This window comes from Acanthisitta chloris, unplaced genomic scaffold (genome assembly GCF_000695815.1).
Source record: "Acanthisitta chloris isolate BGI_N310 unplaced genomic scaffold, ASM69581v1 scaffold6440, whole genome shotgun sequence".
Lineage (NCBI taxonomy): Eukaryota > Metazoa > Chordata > Aves > Passeriformes > Acanthisittidae > Acanthisitta > Acanthisitta chloris.
The window spans coordinates 34,167-55,074 of NW_008653253.1; the positions used below are offsets into that span (position 1 = coordinate 34,167).

General features: G+C 38.9%; 1 protein-coding gene across 1 annotated transcript in view; it reads left to right on the top strand.

The window, feature by feature from the left end:
- The window catches only part of MADD (MAP-kinase activating death domain), a 61,507-nt gene that overhangs the window by 21,006 nt on the left and 19,593 nt on the right, over positions 1 to 20,908 (top strand). The window contains exons 16-27 of the mRNA XM_009080094.1: positions 189 to 291; positions 1,320 to 1,506; positions 1,681 to 1,831; positions 4,276 to 4,482; positions 9,369 to 9,422; positions 12,369 to 12,466; positions 12,802 to 12,885; positions 15,773 to 15,931; positions 17,419 to 17,527; positions 18,072 to 18,134; positions 18,479 to 18,599; positions 19,743 to 19,848. Coding sequence (XP_009078342.1) covers positions 189 to 291; positions 1,320 to 1,506; positions 1,681 to 1,831; positions 4,276 to 4,482; positions 9,369 to 9,422; positions 12,369 to 12,466; positions 12,802 to 12,885; positions 15,773 to 15,931; positions 17,419 to 17,527; positions 18,072 to 18,134; positions 18,479 to 18,599; positions 19,743 to 19,848 — 1,442 coding nt within the window. The remainder of the gene's footprint in view (positions 1 to 188; positions 292 to 1,319; positions 1,507 to 1,680; positions 1,832 to 4,275; positions 4,483 to 9,368; positions 9,423 to 12,368; positions 12,467 to 12,801; positions 12,886 to 15,772; positions 15,932 to 17,418; positions 17,528 to 18,071; positions 18,135 to 18,478; positions 18,600 to 19,742; positions 19,849 to 20,908) is intronic.

Genomic DNA, 20,908 nt, shown 5'->3' on the forward strand with positions numbered 1-20,908 from the left:
TCTGCCGATGTGTGATGCTAGATTATGATATATGCTGCTGCTTTTTTGGAGTTTCCATTTTGTTTGAAGTCTGTTACCTGTAGTTTGAATAGGTGTGTTAGCCAACTTTAGTGTTGCTTGTTACTGTCCTGGGATGAGATTGTTTTCCTCCCACCCCTTCCTCTCATGCTGTTTCCTCTCCTCTTTAGGAAACAGACGAGCCCTTGTGGATCAAAAGTCTTCAGTCATAAAGCACAGCCCAACAGTGAAGAGAGAATCTCCATCACCTCAGGGACGAACTGGCAATTCCAGGTAATATTTTTCATTGCTTTGTGAGTGTATAGTTTAGTTAGAGCAGCCTCATACTTGGTCAATGTTTTCTCAGAACTTTGGCTGTTGAAAATGAAATAGTACTTTTCTGTGGCCCTAAACCTGGACATGTTATTATCTGAGAATATTCGATATGAATGGTGTTATAATGTTTAAGAATGCACATGCTTATTTTTTCTGTGCTCTGAAATGTATTCTCCTTCTATCTGAGATCCAAAACATTCTAGGTTCCTACTTTAAGTCAGTAGTTATTCTTTGTAATTGAGTCTGTTCTGAAAGAGGTGATCTAGCCAGCAGAGTTTTTGTGCAGTTTGATTCCGTGAATTCAGGTGACACACTTTTCTCAGCCTTGGGAAGGGACTCAGAATGGTGTGAATAAACATTACCTGACCTGTGTCTGTGCTTTCTCCTCTTTTTTTTTTATATGTAGCAGACATGGGTAGAGTGAAATTTTCTTTAATCTGCTGGGTTTGGGAGACAAGCAAGAACAGTAACTGCAGTTCGGACTTGGGAATGCAACAGGTTGCACAGGAGTTCCCTTCTTCTTACCTTTCCCTCCTCCGTGGAAAAAAGCTGAACAAACACGTGCCAAGACTGCTGCTGTAGTGCTATTAGTATTGCTGCACTTGCTTTTTCAAGAAAAGCTCACAGCTCAGACAAGGTGGCTGTGGGAGAAGGTTGAGGCATAAAGGATTCCCATGGATTCTGAGGAGTGCTGTGAGGGTGACTGGTAGAGTGGTACCTTGAAGGACTAGAGGAAAGTCTGATTATGGCTTATTATAGGAAATAATAGGCAAAATAAAATATTTGATCGTATACCTATGGAACAGAGCTTGGACTGTATGCAGTTATGTTAGCAGCAGACAGAGCTAGATTTGAACTTCTTTTCTTGTCAACTTACCTTTGATAGGAAAGGTCTTTCTGTCTGTGGCCTGGCCATATCTCTCTTCCCATGCAAGCCAAAGTAAGCAGAGGGCTAACTTTTGCCTACTTTCTCTTTAATCTGTCAGTGAGAACCAGCAGTTCCTGAAGGAGGTGGTACATAATGTACTTGATGGACAAGGTGTTGGCTGGCTGAACATGAAGAGAGTCCGACGTCTGCTGGAGAGTGAGCAGCTCCGTGTCTTTGTGCTAAGCAAGCTGAATCGCACCATCCAGTCAGAAGAAGATGCTCGACAGGATGTCATACAGGATGTGGTCAGTGCTGAACTCAGCAGGGTCCTCACACTTAGTGTCTGCACAGGCTCAATTTGTAGGAAGTTTTTTGTTAATTGCCATCTAAAAGCTGATGTTACAGCAGTTTTGGAATTTATGTTCTTGAATTACATTCTCACTTATGAAATAGCAACACTAATGGGATTTTCATTACAGGAGATCAGCCGTAAGGTTTATAAAGGCATGTTGGACTTGCTGAAGTGCACTGTGTTGAGCCTGGAGCAGTCCTATGCAAATGCTGGCCTGGGAGGCATGGCCAGTGTTTTTGGCCTGCTAGAGATAGCACATACTCACTATTATATTAAAGGTAAGAAAAGTGTTTATGAGAGTTCAGTGTTTATGAACAAAACAAGATCCTTATTGTGAAGGTAGCTGTTTTGTGCCTTCTGATATTTCAGGGGTTTTGCAACACTTTCTAAATGGTGAGGACTGTACCATTGCAGCTGAAGCCTTATAAAGCTTGAAGTGTGTTTCATATTTATTACACCCATGTAACTGGACCAAAGCAAAATAATGGTCATACTGATACTTGACTGAAAATGGAAACTATGCAGTTAGATGCAAAACCAGGAACTTTTACAGCTGAAGTGGAAATTCTGAGAGTGAGGACCTTCAGCTAAAACTGTCCCAACCGCAGTCTTAGACACTGGTTGCAGGCAACCTGAATAGGGAGGGAGATACTTGTAATGTGGAACCAAGTGAGACTTTTATCTCACCAACCACCTCGCATGACACAATTATTCTTATACAACAGAGTACTCTTGGAGCAGAAAGTCTGAAAATACCTCTTTTGTTTTTCATCTTTTAAAAAAAATCCGATTCTTGGTGCAAAATAAGAACATGCATAGGGAAAAAAGCAAAAAAATTACAAAAGGCTACATCTCTGCTTAATATCTGACTTGGCTGTAATCTCATATGATGAAAAGCTATGTATTTAATTGTAGTTGAGGAGTGAGGAGTAGCATCTACTAAACCCTGTATAGTTGGTGTTCTGGGTGAGTTGTATCAGTGGGTTTTTTTATGAACTGACTTAGATATGCCCTGTGGCTGAGAGGTGTTCACTTCCAGTCGCTGTTAGAGTGCTGAGGAAGGTAAGGAAGGCTGTGCCAGTGGAACAATCCTGAATGTGGGGAATAGGCTGAGCTTGGTAATTATAAGCCTTTCAGTCTGACACCGATTCTAAGCAAAATTAGATTGATGTAAAATGCAGTGGTTTTAGAATGAAGTCCAGGTAGCATAATTTGATGGTAAGTAGAGCCTGCCTGGTAAATTAATTGTGATCACATTAGACAAAATTTGATGCAGACTTTTAAAGCTGTGATACATATTTGAAGGACTTTTCTCATTATTGCAAAAATATCTTGATTTATAGTCCAGTTTTAGCAGTTTACTATGTTTTCCTTGTTTCCAATTAGTTGATCTAGTTATTTCTGAAAATGTATGCAAATGTATAGAGATGAGTGCTTTATATTAATTTTATCCAACATCCAGTAATAAACTAGTAATCCTAAAATTGTTCGGTTTGCATATGTTACATACTGTTTGAACAGGGCATGGTGGATATAGCTTATTTGTCTAGAGGATGCTGAATCTTAATAAAGCATAGTTGTGATTAGTTGATTTTAATATGGTCAAACTAAGGACTTATGTTTAGGACAAGGACTGTTGGCAATAACAACACAATTGGGAACTATCCCCTAGGAAGCAGTTTGTTAAAATGGCAGCTATGTGTGAGCTTCCCACTGTTTACTGTGCCAGTAAAAAGTGGAGGAGTAGGAAGAGTGGGGCTCTGTGTACATCTGGAAATAAGCATTTGGAATGCAGCTGTTGTATAGTGTCTTGATATGTCACTAACAAGACCCACAGCTGAGGTAGTGCTTCCAGTTCTGCTCATCACATCTTGAAAAATGGAGGAAGTTTCTAAAAAGACCTACAAGGAACTGGGAAGAGGCTTTTGCTCTGAAGGATGTGGATGTTCAGTCTGTTGAGTGTTAGGTGTTGATTGTTTTCAGTTATTATCTAAATAGAAAGATGTTGCTGAGAGCAGAATATTTAATCTACTGAACAAAGGTATCACAAGGTATAGTAGTATGACAAATTTAGGTATTAGAATATGAAGGTTTGACCATTAGACTCAGCAGCTATTGGACCAGTTTGTGCAGAATTGCAGGAAGCTCTTTATGGAAAACCTGATTTTAATTACTCAATTCTGAAAGTTTTGCTGTAATCCAAAATATGGAATTTCATACAGAGGAATAATCCAAGCTGCCTTTGGGGTTATAGGAAGTCTTGGAGAATGATGGAAGACTTATAGCTATAGCTTAGGGTTGGGTTTTTTTCCTAACTGAAGTTTCATTTAGTATTACCCATAAAAAATGTATTTGCCATCTTTGCACTGTGAGAGGAGCTTCCTTATATTCTGTAAGTGTTATTCTTGGTAGTTCAGGCAGAATTGTTTAATTTTTCACAGCTTGGCAAAGGAGAGGCTACAGTTACTGTATTAACGAACATTCCTAGGTTTCAGATATAAAGGAATGAGATATTTGAGTACCCCTAAAACAGTACTCAGGCTTCCTCCTCTACTTTTTCCACCAGTGTGTCAGACTTATCAGGAAGCCATGTTGACCTATGGGAACAAATGTGGCACTGAGCTGTTTCATCTGTCTCATCTTTCTTTTCCTGCTCTCATTTCCTTTTTCCTTATGTTTCTTTTTTTTTTTTTCCTCTCAACACTGTTCTTTTTCTTTGAAGAGGCAGAAAAGAGAAAACGAAGTCCAACGGATGGATCTGTCACTCCAGTTGGCAAGGATCCTGCATCATCCCCAAGAGTGGAGCCAAAACCTGCCATGCAGCTGCCAGTACCTCAACTAATGCCAAAGCCACCAAGCCCTGCAGGCAGAGGGCCAAGGGAGTTTGACACAAGAAGTCTAAAGGAAGAAAATTTTATTGCTTCTATTGGTGTGTATTGAGGTGCATGTGAAGTACAGGAGGGATTTCTACTTTGGCATTAGGTTCTATTTGCATTCTCTCCATTTTAACACTCTACATTGCTGCTGTAACATGCTTCATTTACACCTTGGGTCACAAGGAACAATCATATGTGTTTTCACTCTACTCTTGGATAAACTATCCACGGCAATTTTCTCCCAGAAGCTTTCTAATCTTAATTGTTTCTAAATTTCATTACACTTTAGACAGCTTTATTTTTTGCTCTGTGATTGCTATTTTCAAGCAATAGGAAATGGCAAGAGGGAAACAGGGACACCAGGACTTCAGAAAGGGCAACTGTAGAAGGGAAACATGAAACAAATGTTTTTATCATTGCTGACTACTGTGGATTATCTAGATCAAATCCTGGTAGAACTGGGACCCAGAATCTGTTGATTGTTAACAATAAAATTGCCAAAACTGTTTTAGTTATAGTGTTACAGTTTGAGTGAGCAGGACTGATGGATTTTCCTTCTGTGCAATAGCAAATAGAATGCATGTCCTTCTAAACAGCATCTACTGGGCTGGTCACTGGAAATATTCCTCTCAATTTCTTAGCAGGTATAGCTTTTCCCTATGTCTTGGGAAGAAGTTAAAGGTGGACTTTAAATTGGTTTATCTAAAAACGAGCTTTACAGATTTTTTTGGTGGAGGAGAAAAAAAATATTTTGATTGAATCCAGCATTCTGTGAGTTGTAAACACAAGAAAAGTACCATCAGCATATGAGAAATTTTTTGTCACATGCAAGAATATGTCATGTTAAATTTTAGCCATTGCTTATTACAACCTGTTTAAAATAACATTTTAATGGAATCATTGTATGAAAGATTAATCTTCTGAAAGCAGTGTGCTGCTGTGAGGCTGTACCTGCAGTACGTGGCGTAAGACAAGGGAATGTGTTTGTTGAACAGTTATGTGGCAGCAGTGCAGACATTCATTCCTATACCCACATAATAGCTGCAGGCTGAGTGACTGACACTGAACCCCTCTGGCTTGATTTGCTCTCTTGTTTAAAGAGGTAATCTATGGAGGCAGTTGCTCAGAAACCAGTCGTGCGCTCTATTTGAAAATTGGTCAGGAAGCTGAAAGAGGTTCAGATTTTCTGTATTTCAGTTGTTTGGTTCACTCTGGGTACTTAATTACTTTTCCGTAGAAGAGGAAAGGCAAGTATGCCTCTGGCACAGCTAAGAATAAACCAGGCACTTGGCAAGTGTTCTTTTAAAGAGTGAGGAGAGATATTTTGATTGATTGCTAGGACTGCTTCTTTTCCTTAAATGAAATTAAAGCCTCATAGAAGTGAAAGTCTTAGAGATTAGACAGTCCATGTTTGTGAAGCATCATAAGAAGTGCTTTTCAAAGGAAGTGCTACTTAGTATGTTAAATTAGCTGCTGTTGCCAGAATATTAGCCTTAAACAATTCACAATCTTTGGGGCAGACATAGGTACATTTTTTTGGTTGTTCTGATGCTCTGATGATTTCCACTTGTCTTCTATGGAGCTAAGTTACAAGAAGGGCATGATTTCACCAAAACTGATCAAAGTTCAAAAGATTTCAGTGTTTTTTCTGAAGCTTTTTTGTCTAACTGGTTTCATATCTCACCAGGAACCGTGAACTGGTATGCAAATCAGTCTTTAGGAAATTGCTGTAAAAACAATGTAGTGTCCATGTTCATCTGACTTGTGAGATCCAGAAGCAACAGGAATTTCTCTTGTGCTGCAGGAAGAGAATTTAAAGCTGTTTGGCTATTCTACTGCCTCTATATTCTGTCCTGGAAGCTTCAGTATAAGACAACTTTGGATATATAGGACTGGAGTTAGTCATGGCTAGGCTGAAAGTCCTTATGTAGTGAAATGCAGATATTCTAATTCAAACTGATTTATTTAAGGGAAAAAACATTTGCTAAACATTTACATGTTGCTGAAATAACAAAGTATTTTTAAGTCGTTCCATTTAAACATAAAAAGATGTTTTTTATGTAAAGGTGACCCAATACTGGAGCAGGTTGCTTGGAAAGGTTGTGAGTTCTCTGTTTGTGAAGATAGTGAACACCTGACTGGACATGATCCTGTGGCAGCCAGTTTTAGCTGACCCTGCTTTGAGCAGGAGGTTTGACTAGATGGTCTCTAGAGGTCCCTTTGAACCTCAGCAGTTCTTTGATTCTGTGAAGTTTGGAAGGTACTTACAGCCTCAGGTTGCACATATGTAAATAAAACTTTCAATGAATCTGTTGTTATTGTATAGGCAAAATACAAATTGGGCTGTTAACCTTGTGACCTAGTTACAAGAGGAAATATGAGAATGAGAAGTCTTCAGAATGATGGAGTAAAATAATGTACAGCACAGGTTAGGTTGGTTGTTAGTGTGTTGATCAAACTGCAGCTCTGAGATCTAGAGGTGTACTAGCTGCATCTGTGCAGACTTGTACTGCAGGAACAAGGGCTGGGAGGTTCAGAGTTTTCCAAAGCTCAGAGTGATTATGTTCTTGCTTGATTCCCTTTTCTTGCTCACTTTTCAGAAAGTTTATGGTTTTTCGTGCCCCTCTGATGCTCCCTTGTAATAGGGAAGGTTATTGGTATTCAAAATTGTTATTTCTGGGGAGAAGTAGGATAAATTTTTACCAGCTGAGGTTTGATCTTTGCTGTGCTGTAATACCTAGTTCTTACGTAGGAAATTAATTGTGAAGATGATGCTTCTGATACTTTGTTTTCCAAAAGATCACCAGTTGCTTACTTCTGGGGTGCTTGTCTTGCAGGGTTCACAGTCATCACCTGTAGTGTTGATCTTCTTGTTAGGATACTGGTGGCTTTGATGTTGACAGTTAATAGTTCCCCCCTTTATATTAGTTTATTGCATACTTGCCATAACTGATAATGAAATTTTCTGTACTTCAGAAGTTTCCATTACTACTTTTTGAATAATTGTTTAATCCTGTCAGATCACTGTATATTGGCTGGTTTTTGTAACATTGAAAATTGTGCTAACTACTTTGTCTGCATCAGATCCTTTCCAGACCTGCTGTCCTATTTAGCTCAGGCTCATGTGAAAAGGTTATAGGCATAGTATTTTATGCCCCTTGAGTTTATCTGAAGTTCTTCTCTTCTTTGACAAATCATTTGAGAGTAAAATCTAGGCTGTTTTTAATGTGCTAGGGTGTACTTTACCCTGAATTAACAGACAAGTCAGCTAAAAGTAATTTAATGGCAGGTATTGTAGCTTTCAGCCTGATGTGTTTTAAAGTAAAGCCACATAGACTGAGCACTTAAGAGGCCGTATGTTTTCAAAGCCCTTTAACAAACAGATTCAGTCCTCTAAAAGAGATTGTTATCTATGTTGGTGTGTGCTCAGCTAGATAAGCCTATAGGATGCTGTTTGGATCCATAAGCAATTTTATCCTGTCCATCTGTCTGTTTATGAAAGCTGAAGGAACATCCATCAATCATGAAGCAGATATAGAAATCAGTTGGCTAGAAGCTGTCTTTCTAGCTTTTTCTACCTTGCTGTTTACCTTGCTCCTGATTATGTTTAATGATACTACTTTGGAGCCTTCCTCCACCATTGTGACACTGTGCTCTTGCATTTTTTTTTCACTGAACATTTGGCTAAATAGAACTTTTTTAGAGCCTATTGTGCCCTTATTTCTGCTATTTGCAGGGTGAGGAGGGTTTTTGACACACTTAAGTGACCTTTTAGTTGCTCAGGAAGTTTCCTTGAAGAGGGGTAGATCACTGTACTTCTTTTTTCTTTCCTTTGCCACTTTTCTAAGGGTATCTTCCTCTGTAGCATTCCCAGCTTTAGCTGTGCTACTGAGAGAACAGTGCCTAACATTCAGAGTCATTTCATCATGTCAGCTTGTAATGTTTCCTTTGGCCAACACTTGGAATGATCTGGTAGTTCTAAGCAGAAAAGGTGACTGCATTTCAGAGGGTTGAGGAATGTGAGCGATGGAAAAGTGTGAGTGCCTCATCACTGTTATGTGCCAGGGCTAAGCTTCAAATGCAAGGAGTACACACAGACCTCAGACTTTTTTCCTGTTCTGTACATTGTATCCTCTTATGGAATTCCTCAACATGATTGGAGTGCTGTGACCTAATTTGGATTTTGGAAATTGGTGTTAAGTATGACTGATATCTTGCTGATTTTTCTTCTTCTCCATTTTCCATTGTTTATACTCTGATAGGAACAGGCAGATGAAGAGAAGTGTAGCTTTTTGCATGTAGGACAGGTTGACAGTCAGAGCCAAGCAATTACTGAGAATGTTGTCAGGGCAAAAATAGCTTGTAAACTTTGTGATAATTTTTAAGATATCATATTGGTTAAAAATTGTGCTAACCTACAGTTTTAATTTTCTTGGAATTGCTACTGCTGGTTTTGTGTCTTTTCCTTTTAATGATATAGAGACATTAAAATGTTTCTGTTAATTAGAGCTTCTGTGATGCATACATTTTAGAGGAGTAAATGTCTGACAATCTTAAATACTTTGCTCAGGAAAGGTGATTAATTGCATTATTTGTGTTCATAAGAGCTGTTTTTCCTTAGCTGGTAGTGGAGCCCAAGGAGAGGAAGGGGGGAAGCACCACCACAACTGTATTGAAGTCATCTCTAACACTTTAATTCTGTTATTAAGAGATGATGCAGTGCTCAATACCTAACATGGATTTCTTTTAAAATGGTGTTAATTAACCCTTCACTCAGTAGTTGTCATAAAGTCCTGCATTTTATTCTTTCTTTCTTTTTTTTTTTTTTTATGAGATGAAGGGGTGGGGTTTTTGTTTCAATTTTTTTCCCCATTTTCACCTGTCTGACCAGCCGCTGACTCTTTCTCTTTCTCTCCTGCTTTCAATGCATCTTGGGTAGAATTGTGGAACAAGCACCAGGAAGTGAAAATGCAAAAATCTTTGGAAAAAACGAGTAAGGAAATTAAAAAAAATATAGAAACTGACTCCTCCAGCCTCCCCATAACTGCCAACTCCCCGGGTGCAGAGTGAGCTTGCATCTATGGCACACAGTTTTTATACCCACAGGAACAAAGGACTACCAAGAAAGCCTGCATTAGAGAGATCAAACAGATCAGTTTACCCTGGGGAAACTGTGTTCAAGTGTTTCTGCTTTTTTTTTCCTTTCCTTTTTTTTCCCCTGAATATTGCCTTCTGCAAAGAAGTGGGAGCAGGTATTCTGCATCCTCACCATATGAGATAACTATGGAAGAATTTTAAGATACTCCATCTCCTTTCTTAAAGCCCAGTTTTGTTAAACAATTTGTTGACTTGAATATATTAATTGATAGAATGTTATTGGAATGAAGAATTCTGTTTATTCAAGCCGTGGGATAGCAAATTTTGTTACCTGGCATCAACCATGAACAGTCAGTCTGCAACAAGAAATACTTTTGAGGAGGAGAGAGAAGGTGTATGTGAAGAATTGTATTTAGTAATGGCTGCTAAAGAATGGCCTCATGTTAAGGAATAAATCTGGTTTTGGTTTTTATATCCCCTGTTAAAGAAGGAGTGAAATATTTTGAGGCTGTTTGCAGAGTCTAAATCTACACAAATCTGAACATCTATTGAAATATGATGTTGAATAAGATTGAATATATTATCTGCAGGTGTGCTAAAAGGTTTTGTTTATTGGTTATCACTGTTGTAAATAGGGATATGTGACAAAGGACAATAGCTAGTTTATATCAACCATGTTGTGGTAGGTGTTTCTTAACTGCAAGTGTAGTTTGTACTTTGCAGAGCTGATGCCCCTTTTACAGACTGAAGGTTGGGGAAATTAATAACTAAGATGAATGGGTGAAAATTCCTGACTTTCTGACTAGGCCTGGGTTTACTTACATTAGTTTTAGGCTTCTCAGTTAAATACTTCTGCATCTGGAGTTAGTTCAGAGGGAACAGGGCACATGGGGTACCTCTGCAGTACAGATCACTATAGTTAGGATCTGAATTGAGTGAGTGTGAGACATAGCACACAGCACATGCACACACCTACTCTCCCAAAATGAGCCTTTCAGGTAGGTGCCTACTTTGGGAGGGATAAATTGAGGTTTTAGTTTTCTATGTGTATTAGACATACAACTCCATGAAGAAGGGAAGAAGAGGTTTACAAGTGCCTGTAAATTGACAGTGACTACAATGTAGTTATTGTGCTCTTTAAACTCAGTTACAGCTATCAAGCACCTGAACTGCTTCAGTGAGTTTCAATTGTTTTAGAAGCCAAAATGCCAGAAATATACCAGAATTATGTCTTAAATTGCTTAAAACACACAGCTGAAGTTTAGTGTTCTTGCTGTAGTAATGAGATATAAAACATTTTGCTGTATCATTATTCAGAACTAGAAAGAGCAGCCATTCGAATGAGTGGATATAGACCTCTCATAGTGAGCAATGCATATTTTAGTGGAAGATAGCATTCCAAATTCTTAGAAAGTATATTCTTAGTTATTTTTCTTTGTAAATTTTGTTTAAGCTTTCTCTTTGTTAGAATCTTTGATTTGATTTACAATAACTAAGGCATATGGATTGAGAGGCAGAATACCATCACAAATGAAGAATACGTTCTGTAAATGCTTCATAGGAAGACTTGGTGGTTGAGTAGTCAGCTAGTGTGGTCTGCACAGCCCGCTTACGGCTTTGCTATTCATGAATATACATATCATCTCAAACTCACTCCCACAAATCTTTGTATATTATCCTTCTCTCTCTCCTCCCTTCCCTTTGTCTTTCCTTTTCACTATCTTACCCTCTCTAATATTACATATGATACAAACGTTCATAATTCCTGGGTTGTTGTGGTCAGTGGTTATGGATAGTGGCATTGTTTGCTTAGCGATACTGGATATAATCATGGGTATATAATACAAATATTCCAGCAGCTGATCATGTCTTCCCGTTACTGAATAGTTGGCAGATATGGACATGGCAGAAGTGTTGTACACAGTCTCGTCCCCTTTCTGAGAGTGCTGACATTCTATGTGCAGTCTATAACACATTCTTTTCTTGCATTGTTATTTACTTCGTTCAGTGCTTATCCAAATTTCTTTTCAGGCTCTACCTCTCCATCATTCTTTTTTCCCTCAGCCATCCCATGAGAGGACAATATATGATATGACTCTAGAAGTGCATGGGAAATTGAACATAAAGTTCTTTATCCTTTTTTTCCCTTTTTTTTGTTTTTGGATTGCTGGGTTAACAAATGCATGACTTAAAAGCTTGCTGATTCTCTCTCTCACTACTGACCTATGTGATTGCCAACTCTGGAGAGCCATTTGTTGATGGAATTGGGGAATGTTGTGAAGTACAGCATATAAGCATATTCCTTGAAAAATTTTACTGGGGTAACACCAATTGTCACTGTTTATGTTCTTGTCATGTGTTGCCTGATTTTTGCCAAGAGAGTTGCTGTTGGCAACAAACAAAAAACTCAGTCCAGAACATTGAGCAATTTAGCTGTTCAAAAAAAGATTCTGACTTTAAATAAATAGGCATCCTTTATTATTACCAAGAATAAAGGAAGTGGCTTCCTAGAGTTGAATGGCAACTGCCCTGCATGTGTTATTGAAACTGGACTTTGTCCTCTTTTCTGTCTCAAATGGCAAAGAAAAACACTGTTTTTAGGTATAATAACTCTTGGACTATGCCTTTGGAGTATTTGAAATTCAAACTAACATTTGAAGACTAGCAGATATGTTCTGCTGGCCTTGTTGTTTTCAGTACCAATGAATAAAAATAAATAAATCAAAGAAATGAGAAAGCAAATCTGTTTTCTTGGTCTTGTTCCTGCTTCCAGTCTGTCATCTGCTTTCTGCCATACTGGTTTTTTTTGGTACAGTAATCATTTATTTTTTCCTTTGTTTAGGACCAGAAGGTGTGAAACAACTTGATTTGGGAGAAACAGATGAGAAGAAATCCCAAATCAGTGCAGACAGTGGCCTCAGTTTGACCTCAGGTTCTCAGGTCGGTGGCTCCTATGCTTGCTTTATATATGTGGTAAGACAAGAGGATTCTTCACTGTTTAATTATGGGAAGACTTCTAGCATTCGAGTGTTCATGAGAGGCTCATTTGGTAAAATTTCTTTCCCCCTTTCTGTAGATGGTTGATCTTTGTGAACTCAATTATAGGGCACCACAAACTTTTTGACATGCAGGCAGTAGTTTCTATTTGAGTGGCTAAATAAACTAAGGAAGCATAAGGCATGTGATTCAAGACCCCAGAGGAATTGGAAGTGATGTTCTTTTCTTATGGTAAAAACTAATATGACTCTTCTTTCCTTTATATGTTTTGATTGCAGAAGAGTGATTTTGACTCTATACCCAGTGGAGGACCAGCAGTTATGGTCCGAAGTACAAGCCAGGATTCTGAAGTCAGCACTGTGGTAGGATATGTCTGAAGTGAAATCTTGATGTGATTCACTGTTTGTTAAAGTGGGGAAGGGCATTTCATGCCTACATTTTGTGTGGTATGGCTGCATACTGTCACACATGCATAATGTATGTCTGTGAGTTCTCTCTCCAGAGCCTCTGAGTGGCAAACATGTGTCTGACAGAACATACATTGTGCTTGATTTATTAGCAGATTGAATCCTACAGATATGCCATTACATATTCCTAGATAGCCGTATATTTTCTGAACTGGTGGATTGCAACAACTCTGTAAATAAGTCTTAGTTGTGCATAAACCATCTATAAAGAACAGAAGTTTAAAAATGTAACCTGAAAGCAAAACAGGCAGAATCTTTGATGCATTAAAAATAAGAACACATTTTCTGCTCTATTACCTTAAAGCACTTGAATTATATCAAAATATGTCTGCTTGCTTTCTGATCAACTATGGGGCCTAGAGGGAAAAGGTATCAGGAATGCATTTAGTAAAGAGAAGAATGAACCTTCTCCCTACCACATTATCTGATATTACATATTCCAGGGATAAAACCTGAGGAACTTTACTATTTTGGTGTTGTTTTTCTCTATACTCCTGCATACCTGTGAATATCTGGCTTTCCATGATCTTTTCTCAGCCTGTAACAAGAATACTACTCTGATTTTCTTTCTCTAATGGACACAAAAATTTTTTTCTGTGAGATACTGCTCCAGATAGAAGAGAGGTCTAGAAGACCTGGTTGATATTCAAATATGTCCTTCTCCAAGCTCAAGAAAGGTCCACCCTGACAAGTAGAAAACCAGCCAAAGGCAGCAGAAGGCTTGCATGGATGGGCAAAGAGCTCCTACTGAACTCAGACATAAAAAGGAAGTATACAAGAGGTTGAAGCAGGGTCAGGTGACACAGGAGGTGTGTCCATGTTCTGTCTCATCTTGCAGGGATAGGGTTTGGAAAATCAGTATGGACCTGGACTTGAATCTGGCAAGGAATGTGAATAGAAACGGGACAAGTACATAAGCAACAAGAGAAATGACTAGAGAAAGAATAGGCCTGCTGCTGAATGGGGCAGGGGAACTGGTGACAGATGGAAAAGACTGAGGCACTTGGGGCATTCTGTGCCTCAGGTTTTTACCACTAAAACCAGCCTTCAGGAATCTGAGGCCTCTGAGACCAAAATAAGAGTGGAGGATGACCAGATTAGGGAGCATTTCAACAAACTGTGGTTCCTGAGGGATTGCAGCCACAAGACAGTCGGCCGATGACATTGCAGTGCTGCTCTTGGTTGTCTCTGAACAGTCATGGTGATTAGGATAGGTTCCTGACTACTGAAGACAGGAAATACCACTCTTATCTTCAGGAAGGGCAAGAAGAAAGATCTAGGGAACTCCAGACTGGCCAGCCTCATCTCAGTCCTTGGGAAAGGTGGTGAAGAAATTCTGCCTGGAAAACATTTCCAAACACATGAAGGACGCAAAGTTGAATGAAACTAGTGATAATTGATTTAAAAAGGGGCAGGCATGCTTAACCACCCTGATAGCCTTCTACAATGAGATGACTAGCTTGATGAATGCGGGGAGGGCAGCAGATGTTGTTTACCTCAACTTCAATAAAGCTTTTGACACTGTACCCTGTAAAACAAACAAACTGACAAAGTATGGGTTAGGTAAGTAGACAGTGAAGAGGACTAAAAGCTGGCTGAATGCCTGGACTGAGAGGGTTGTGATCAGTGGTACAAAGTCCATCTGGAGACAAGTCACTAGTGATGTACCCCTGAGGTCAGTGCTGAGGCCCTGGATGACCTGGATGATGGTACAGAGCAAGTTTGTGGATGGTGGAAAACTGGGAGCAATGATTGACACACCAGATGATTGTGCCACCATTCAAAGTGCCCCAACAAGCCAGAGAACTGGACAGAGAGGAATCTGCATGGTTCCATAAGGGGAAAATGCCAAGTCCTGCATATGGGAAGGAATGACCCCAGGCACTAATACACACTGAGGGCCAGTCAGCTGCAAAGCAACTTTGTTGGGAAGGGCCTTGGGATCTTGGTGGACAACAAGCTGATCATGAGCCAGCAATGCACCCTCACAGCAGAAAAGACCAATGGTATTCTGGACTGTATGAGGAAAAGCATTGTCAGCAGGTTGAGGATGGTGATCCTTCCGCTTTATTCAGCACTGCTGAGGCTGTATGCAGAGTATTATGTCCAGTTTTGGACCCAGTACAAGTAGGATAAGGACTTACTGTGGTGAGTCCAGCTCAGGGACACAAAGATGATTAAGGGATTGAAGCATCTTTCATAAGAGAGGAGGCTGTGAGAGCTGTGACAGGAGAAGAGAATATTCAGGGGCAGTCTTATCAATGGGTGTAAATACCTGATGGGAGTGAACAAAGGCAAGGAAGCCAGACTGTTCTCAGTAGTATCTACTGCCAGGGCAAGAGGCAGTCAACACAAATATTAAAGCACAGGAACTACCATCTGAACACCAGAAAACACCTTTTTTTATATTGAGGGTGGTCAAACACTGGAGCAGTTTGCCCAGAGAGGCTGTGGGTTCTTCATCTGTGGAGATTTAAAAAAACCTAACTGGATGTGGTCCTCAGCAACATACTCTAGCTGACCCTGCTTGAGCAGGGGGACTCATCTATAGATGATCTTAACCTAAACAGTTCTGTGTTTTTTCTGTATGGCTTTTTGAGTTTCTCTTTAACTCTTTCTGCAGAGTAGGATTTGATGAAAAGATGTTACTGAAGAAGAAATGGCAAATGTGGCCTTCAGTTGTACTGCTTCTTATTTTGTTCCTTAAGAAAAAACATTTTACAGGTCTTCTATCCACAGTGTCTCTGTCTGTTGAAGGTAACTGCTTTATTTTTCTCTACAGGTTAGTAACAGTTCCGGAGAGACATTAGGAGCAGACAGTGACTTGAGTAGCAATGCTGGTGATGGCCCAAGTGTGGAAAATGGTGGCAATTTGACAGGATCCAGAGGCACTGTGTCAGACAGCGAAATTGAGACAAACTCTGCTACTAGCTCTATCTTTGTAAGGCCACTGTAGACTTTCCTTTTTTACTTTATTGTTTTAAATTAAATCTTTTACAGTAATCATTTCAATGCAGGTGCATGTGTGAAAGAGGATCTCTGATTCTGTTCTAAGGGTTAAACCGCAATGACTGCGATATTAAAATGTCAAAGTTGTAATTTTATGTGGATCCACGTACCTTTCTTCATTTCATGCACAATAAATAGTTCTTTGAGAGTAGTAGATTAATGTCTTGCACCACTTTACAGACTCTAGCAATATTTAATTGCCCCTCATTCAGTATTTCTCTCAACCAAATGGACATTTAATTACCCTTCAGAGACACTACAACATGGATGGGCATTGTTTTCCTTACCTAACTAAGAGGAAAATTTCCTGTTTCTTAGGAAATTCCTTGATAGAGGAAAGGAGTGACCTCTTGTAGTTCTTGCAGCTGTTCTGTTTCTTTAAAACATTAGTCCTATTTGAATTGTAACCATAATTTTAAAATATATTTTCCTAGTTGGAAGATCTGTGTGCAGTAAAATTCAAATGATTTGTGAGTGCTTCTTGTTCATTTTGGCTTTTAAAGTTCTTGATTATCATGTATAACCTCTGATCTACATATTGCCAAGAAAATAATGATACACTTGATTTGGCTAAATCAAGCTGTCTGCAAAACATGAAAACAACTTGCAGTGCCTTAAGATTGGTCTCACTGTGTTCATGATTTTATAATCCTTGTAAGATTGTAAAAGCCATTACAGGGCTTCTTCTTCTAACGTTAAGCCACAATGAAAATCGTTGTGTTTCATTGCTGATTTCTACTAAAAGCATGAAAATTATGTAACCATATCTGCTTACTTAGTTGCAAGAGGATGTCTTCTCAGGTACGGAAGAGTTAGACTTCTTTTTACACACTTACTTTTCTGTGTTTTTCCACTTGATTAATGAAACTAAATAGAATTTTAAAAACCCTTGGAAGAGCTTTAGAACAAAGATGATGTGTGTATATGATGCATGATGTATGTCAAGTATGGCACCATAGTTTACCTAGTGGTAGTGAAGTAGATGGACCAACTTTATTGTCACAGTTCCTGCTGGCTGATGGTCCCAACACACAGCTCCTCAGGGTAGATGATACAAAATCATTTGCTTAATGTCATATCTTTATGAATGCATAAGCATGAAATATGGGGGATGACAGAAGGGGTTTAGTTGTTCTTTCCTTTAGTTGGGACTTTTTTTTTTTGTTTTGCTTCTGTTTTCCTTCAGGGAAGCATTTTGCTTCCTCTGTTTCTCTCTGCTTTCTCTATTTGTCTCTTTTTGATTTTTCTTTGCCTGACTCTGGACATTTGTGTGTGTTACCCTGCTCTTTGAACAAAATCATTTATTTTGTGAAGTTTGCGAGAGAAGCTTTGCAAACTGCGTCTGTTAAACCCAACAGTGGACGGCAAGAAAGAGCCCTGCAGAGTGAAATTGTCTCACGCCTCTTGTATTATTTTCAGGCAAAGTCTCACAACTTGAAGCAGAGTGTGAAGGACAGCAAAGGCAGTACTCCAGGGAGAGGTCCAGAGGATGGGAACCAGCGTGTCTATCTATATGAAGGACTTTTGGGTAAGCTGCTTTTATTGCAGGAAGGGAATCTTTTAGCCTGAAGTTGAGATGAAGTTGTCTCTGGGACAGACTGGACTTTTTACATTCCCTGAGACTGTTTTTAACCACTTACTGTTGTCTCTGCTGGTAGAATAGGGAGGTGCATCAGGCCATTCAGAGTAAAGCCAAAGATTTGCTGCGGAAATTGAATAAGGGGGGGATGGGTGTGAGTGGTGTAGTTTGCATAAAATGTAGTTTGTCCAAGTCTCTTGCTGTTCTTGAATATAAATTCTTTAAACTGTATGAAGAAGGGGAGAAGGAATTTAACTATGCATGGAAGGCAAAAATATATCACTGTTTTTGAAAAAAGATCGTTCCGTTTAAGTCATTGAACAGAAGGCTTCTAAACTCAGGATTCTGATGGCCTTCAAATCTATCCTTGAATTAGGAGTATGTTGGATTTTTGAAACGTATTTCATCTGGATTTGCTGTTAATCAAGAGCTCTCTCTTCCTCTGTTTTTCATCCTTTCCATTTATCGTTCCTGCCTGCTTGGAATGATGCAGGCAGGGATAAAGGATCTGTCTGGGACCAGTTAGAGGATGCTGCAATGGAAACCTTCTCTATGAGTAATAATCTTATCTTTCCACTTCTCTGTGTGTTTGCCATGATTGGTGTGAGATATTCCTGTCTCTTTTGAGCAGTGTTAACAGTATATGGAAGAAGATATAGTCCTTAAAGAATAGAGAGGAGAGGTACTTTTGTACTATAACCATTAATTAGAATGAGAAATTTGTCTTGTCTTTTACACTTTTCTTCAGTTGTGATACTGCTTGTGGTTTAAAAGTAACCTTTTTTTTAACATTGTTTTAATTGTGTGTGATATTTTCAAGGAGTGGGAATGAACAGAAATTAATAGTATTTGACTGGAGGAAATGGAATAAATGCTAATTTTTTTATATACATTGCATAGGCAAAGAGCGTTCAACGTTATGGGACCAGATGCAGTTCTGGGAAGATGCTTTTTTGGATGCTGTGATGCTAGAGAGAGAAGGGATGGGAATGGACCAGGGACCTCAGGAGATGATCGACAGGTAAGTTGTTTAGTAGACCTTTTTCTTCCTCATTGTTTCACCTGGGCTGAAATAGTAAAAAAAATATTTATTTTAATTCTGCATAACATGCTGTTGTCACTTCATAAACCTCATTACTATACCTGACTATTCCAAAGTGAGTGTTTGTCTTTGCTTGCCAGTATCTCCTGATACTGAAATGCTTCTCTTTAGTTATGGCATGTTTTTTTTAAACTCTTGTGGAGAGGTGATATTTCCAGAGAAATGGGTAATGTAAGCATAATCACAGTATTAACAGATGGAATAGACTAGATCAGCAGTAAAGCAAGAGATTTCTGTGGTAAAATGGCTATATTCTAAAATAAAGGAAGATATCAGTGTGTTGACATAAAGTGAAAGAATTAAATGTTTTCAGAAATGGGATTTTGAACCTTCTGAAAAAGCCAAGTAACTACAGTTTGGAGTTAAAAGAAACAAACAAAAAACCCATAAGGGAACCACTGTCTAGAAATATCTGTGTGGTTGCTTAAGGCTAGATTACTTCTAAGACGTCAATCTTCACTACATACTTCCCTCTTCCCCCTGTCCCCCAGCTCTGTTCCTGTCTGATCATTCTGTGCTCTGTCTGCCACCTGCAGCTGTACTGCCTGCACCCATGCTTGTGTATCATCTAACATGAGATCTGGTTGCCAAAATAAGGACTAGTTTGTGAGGTGCTAGTCTGAAAACTATTTTTCCACAAACTGCCTACCTTACTGGAAAAAGAGAGTGTCTGTGTACTTTCTTCATTAGTTTTCTTCTGCCTTGCAGCTGTATTTAAGCTCTAGAACTGGATAGCTCTTGTGCTGAGTTTTATGTTCCTCTTCTGACAGCTGTAATTTTCACAGAGCTGTAGCAGCAGTAAAGAGGAAATGGATAAGCCCAATGGACCACTTTACAACTTTCCCGCTGAGCAGATGTTATTTGCTTCAACTAGTTAATAATTAAGGGAAACGTTTAGTTAGTGATCACAATATTTTACTGGAAAATGCCCATTTGACTTAGTGTTTTTAGAGGTTTTATTTGCCCTACACTTTACAAATGGTGCTCTGTCCTCTGCCAGTGCTCCAGTGAAGTGAGTGAAGAATGCCTGTGATTCTGCTTCAGATCTAGCTTTACTTGCAGGTATCTTTCCCTGGGAGAACATGATCGAAAGCGCCTGGAGGATGATGAGGACCGTTTGTTGGCTACACTGCTGCATAACATGATTTCTTATATGCTTATGATAAAGGTGATTCTTTTTCTTTTTAATAGATCGCTGCTCAGATTAAAGCAGTATATTTAGTTGGTATTGTCTTGAAACCACACATCTCTCTTCGCAGAGCTCAGAACAGTGAAGTATAAAAATGTTATAAAACATCTCTTAATATTAATGAAAAAATTGCTTCATTATCTGGAGGTTCTTTGAGATATGTTGTCTGAGTTTATGCAGTTCTGTGTCACAGGTATGCCACTTTTAGTAGAAATTTACTATTTCTACAAGTAACTTTGGAGGACATCCTTATTTTTAGGAGTATGGGTTATAAATTAAATAGAGAACATCTTCTAATCTGATTTCCTCACAGCTGCACAATCCAAATTGCAAATATGCATATCAATAACTTAACAAGAAATATGCCAGTACAAGTAAGCAATCCAGTTTTTTCCTCATTCAGTAGTCTGTCTATATGCACCTTAATGGTACAGGTGGCTACTAGAAATATCTTTCTTTTAGTCTTTAGTCTTGTTAGATAGGCCAAATCAAAGTAATTGGAAAATCAGACTTCTAAGTTTTTTGTCTTGTCTCAGCTTAGGGGTATGGTTTTACCTGTAACATATTTGATGCACTGTGCTGTCCAGTGCCAGAGCTTGACAGTAAGAACAGCTGTATACAGGTGACAGTTTGATAACTTTTACTTTTTCACATACCATAGATGAAAAATGTGTGATACTCAACCAGTGGAAAAAAATTGTTGTATATAATTTTTTCTGTGGGGGGAGACACATGGTGCACAGGGGCAGGTCAGAAGGAGAAGTGGGGAGAGAGAAAGAAAGTGTTGATTTTTCCTGACATAAATGGATTGTGAAGATAAGGTGGGATTTGAGTATATTTGGAGCGAGTTTATTTCAAAAGAAGACCATGGGATTTGGCCATTGGGACTTGCATCGCTGTAATACTTAAAGTAGAATTAATAATAAGTAGTGCAGCTGCTTTCACTGAAGATGCACAAGAGGAGAACAAATAATAATTGGTTTCATAAGGCTATCTCATGAGAGTTAGTCTCATAGAGGGAGAGTGTCTCTTAGTGTAG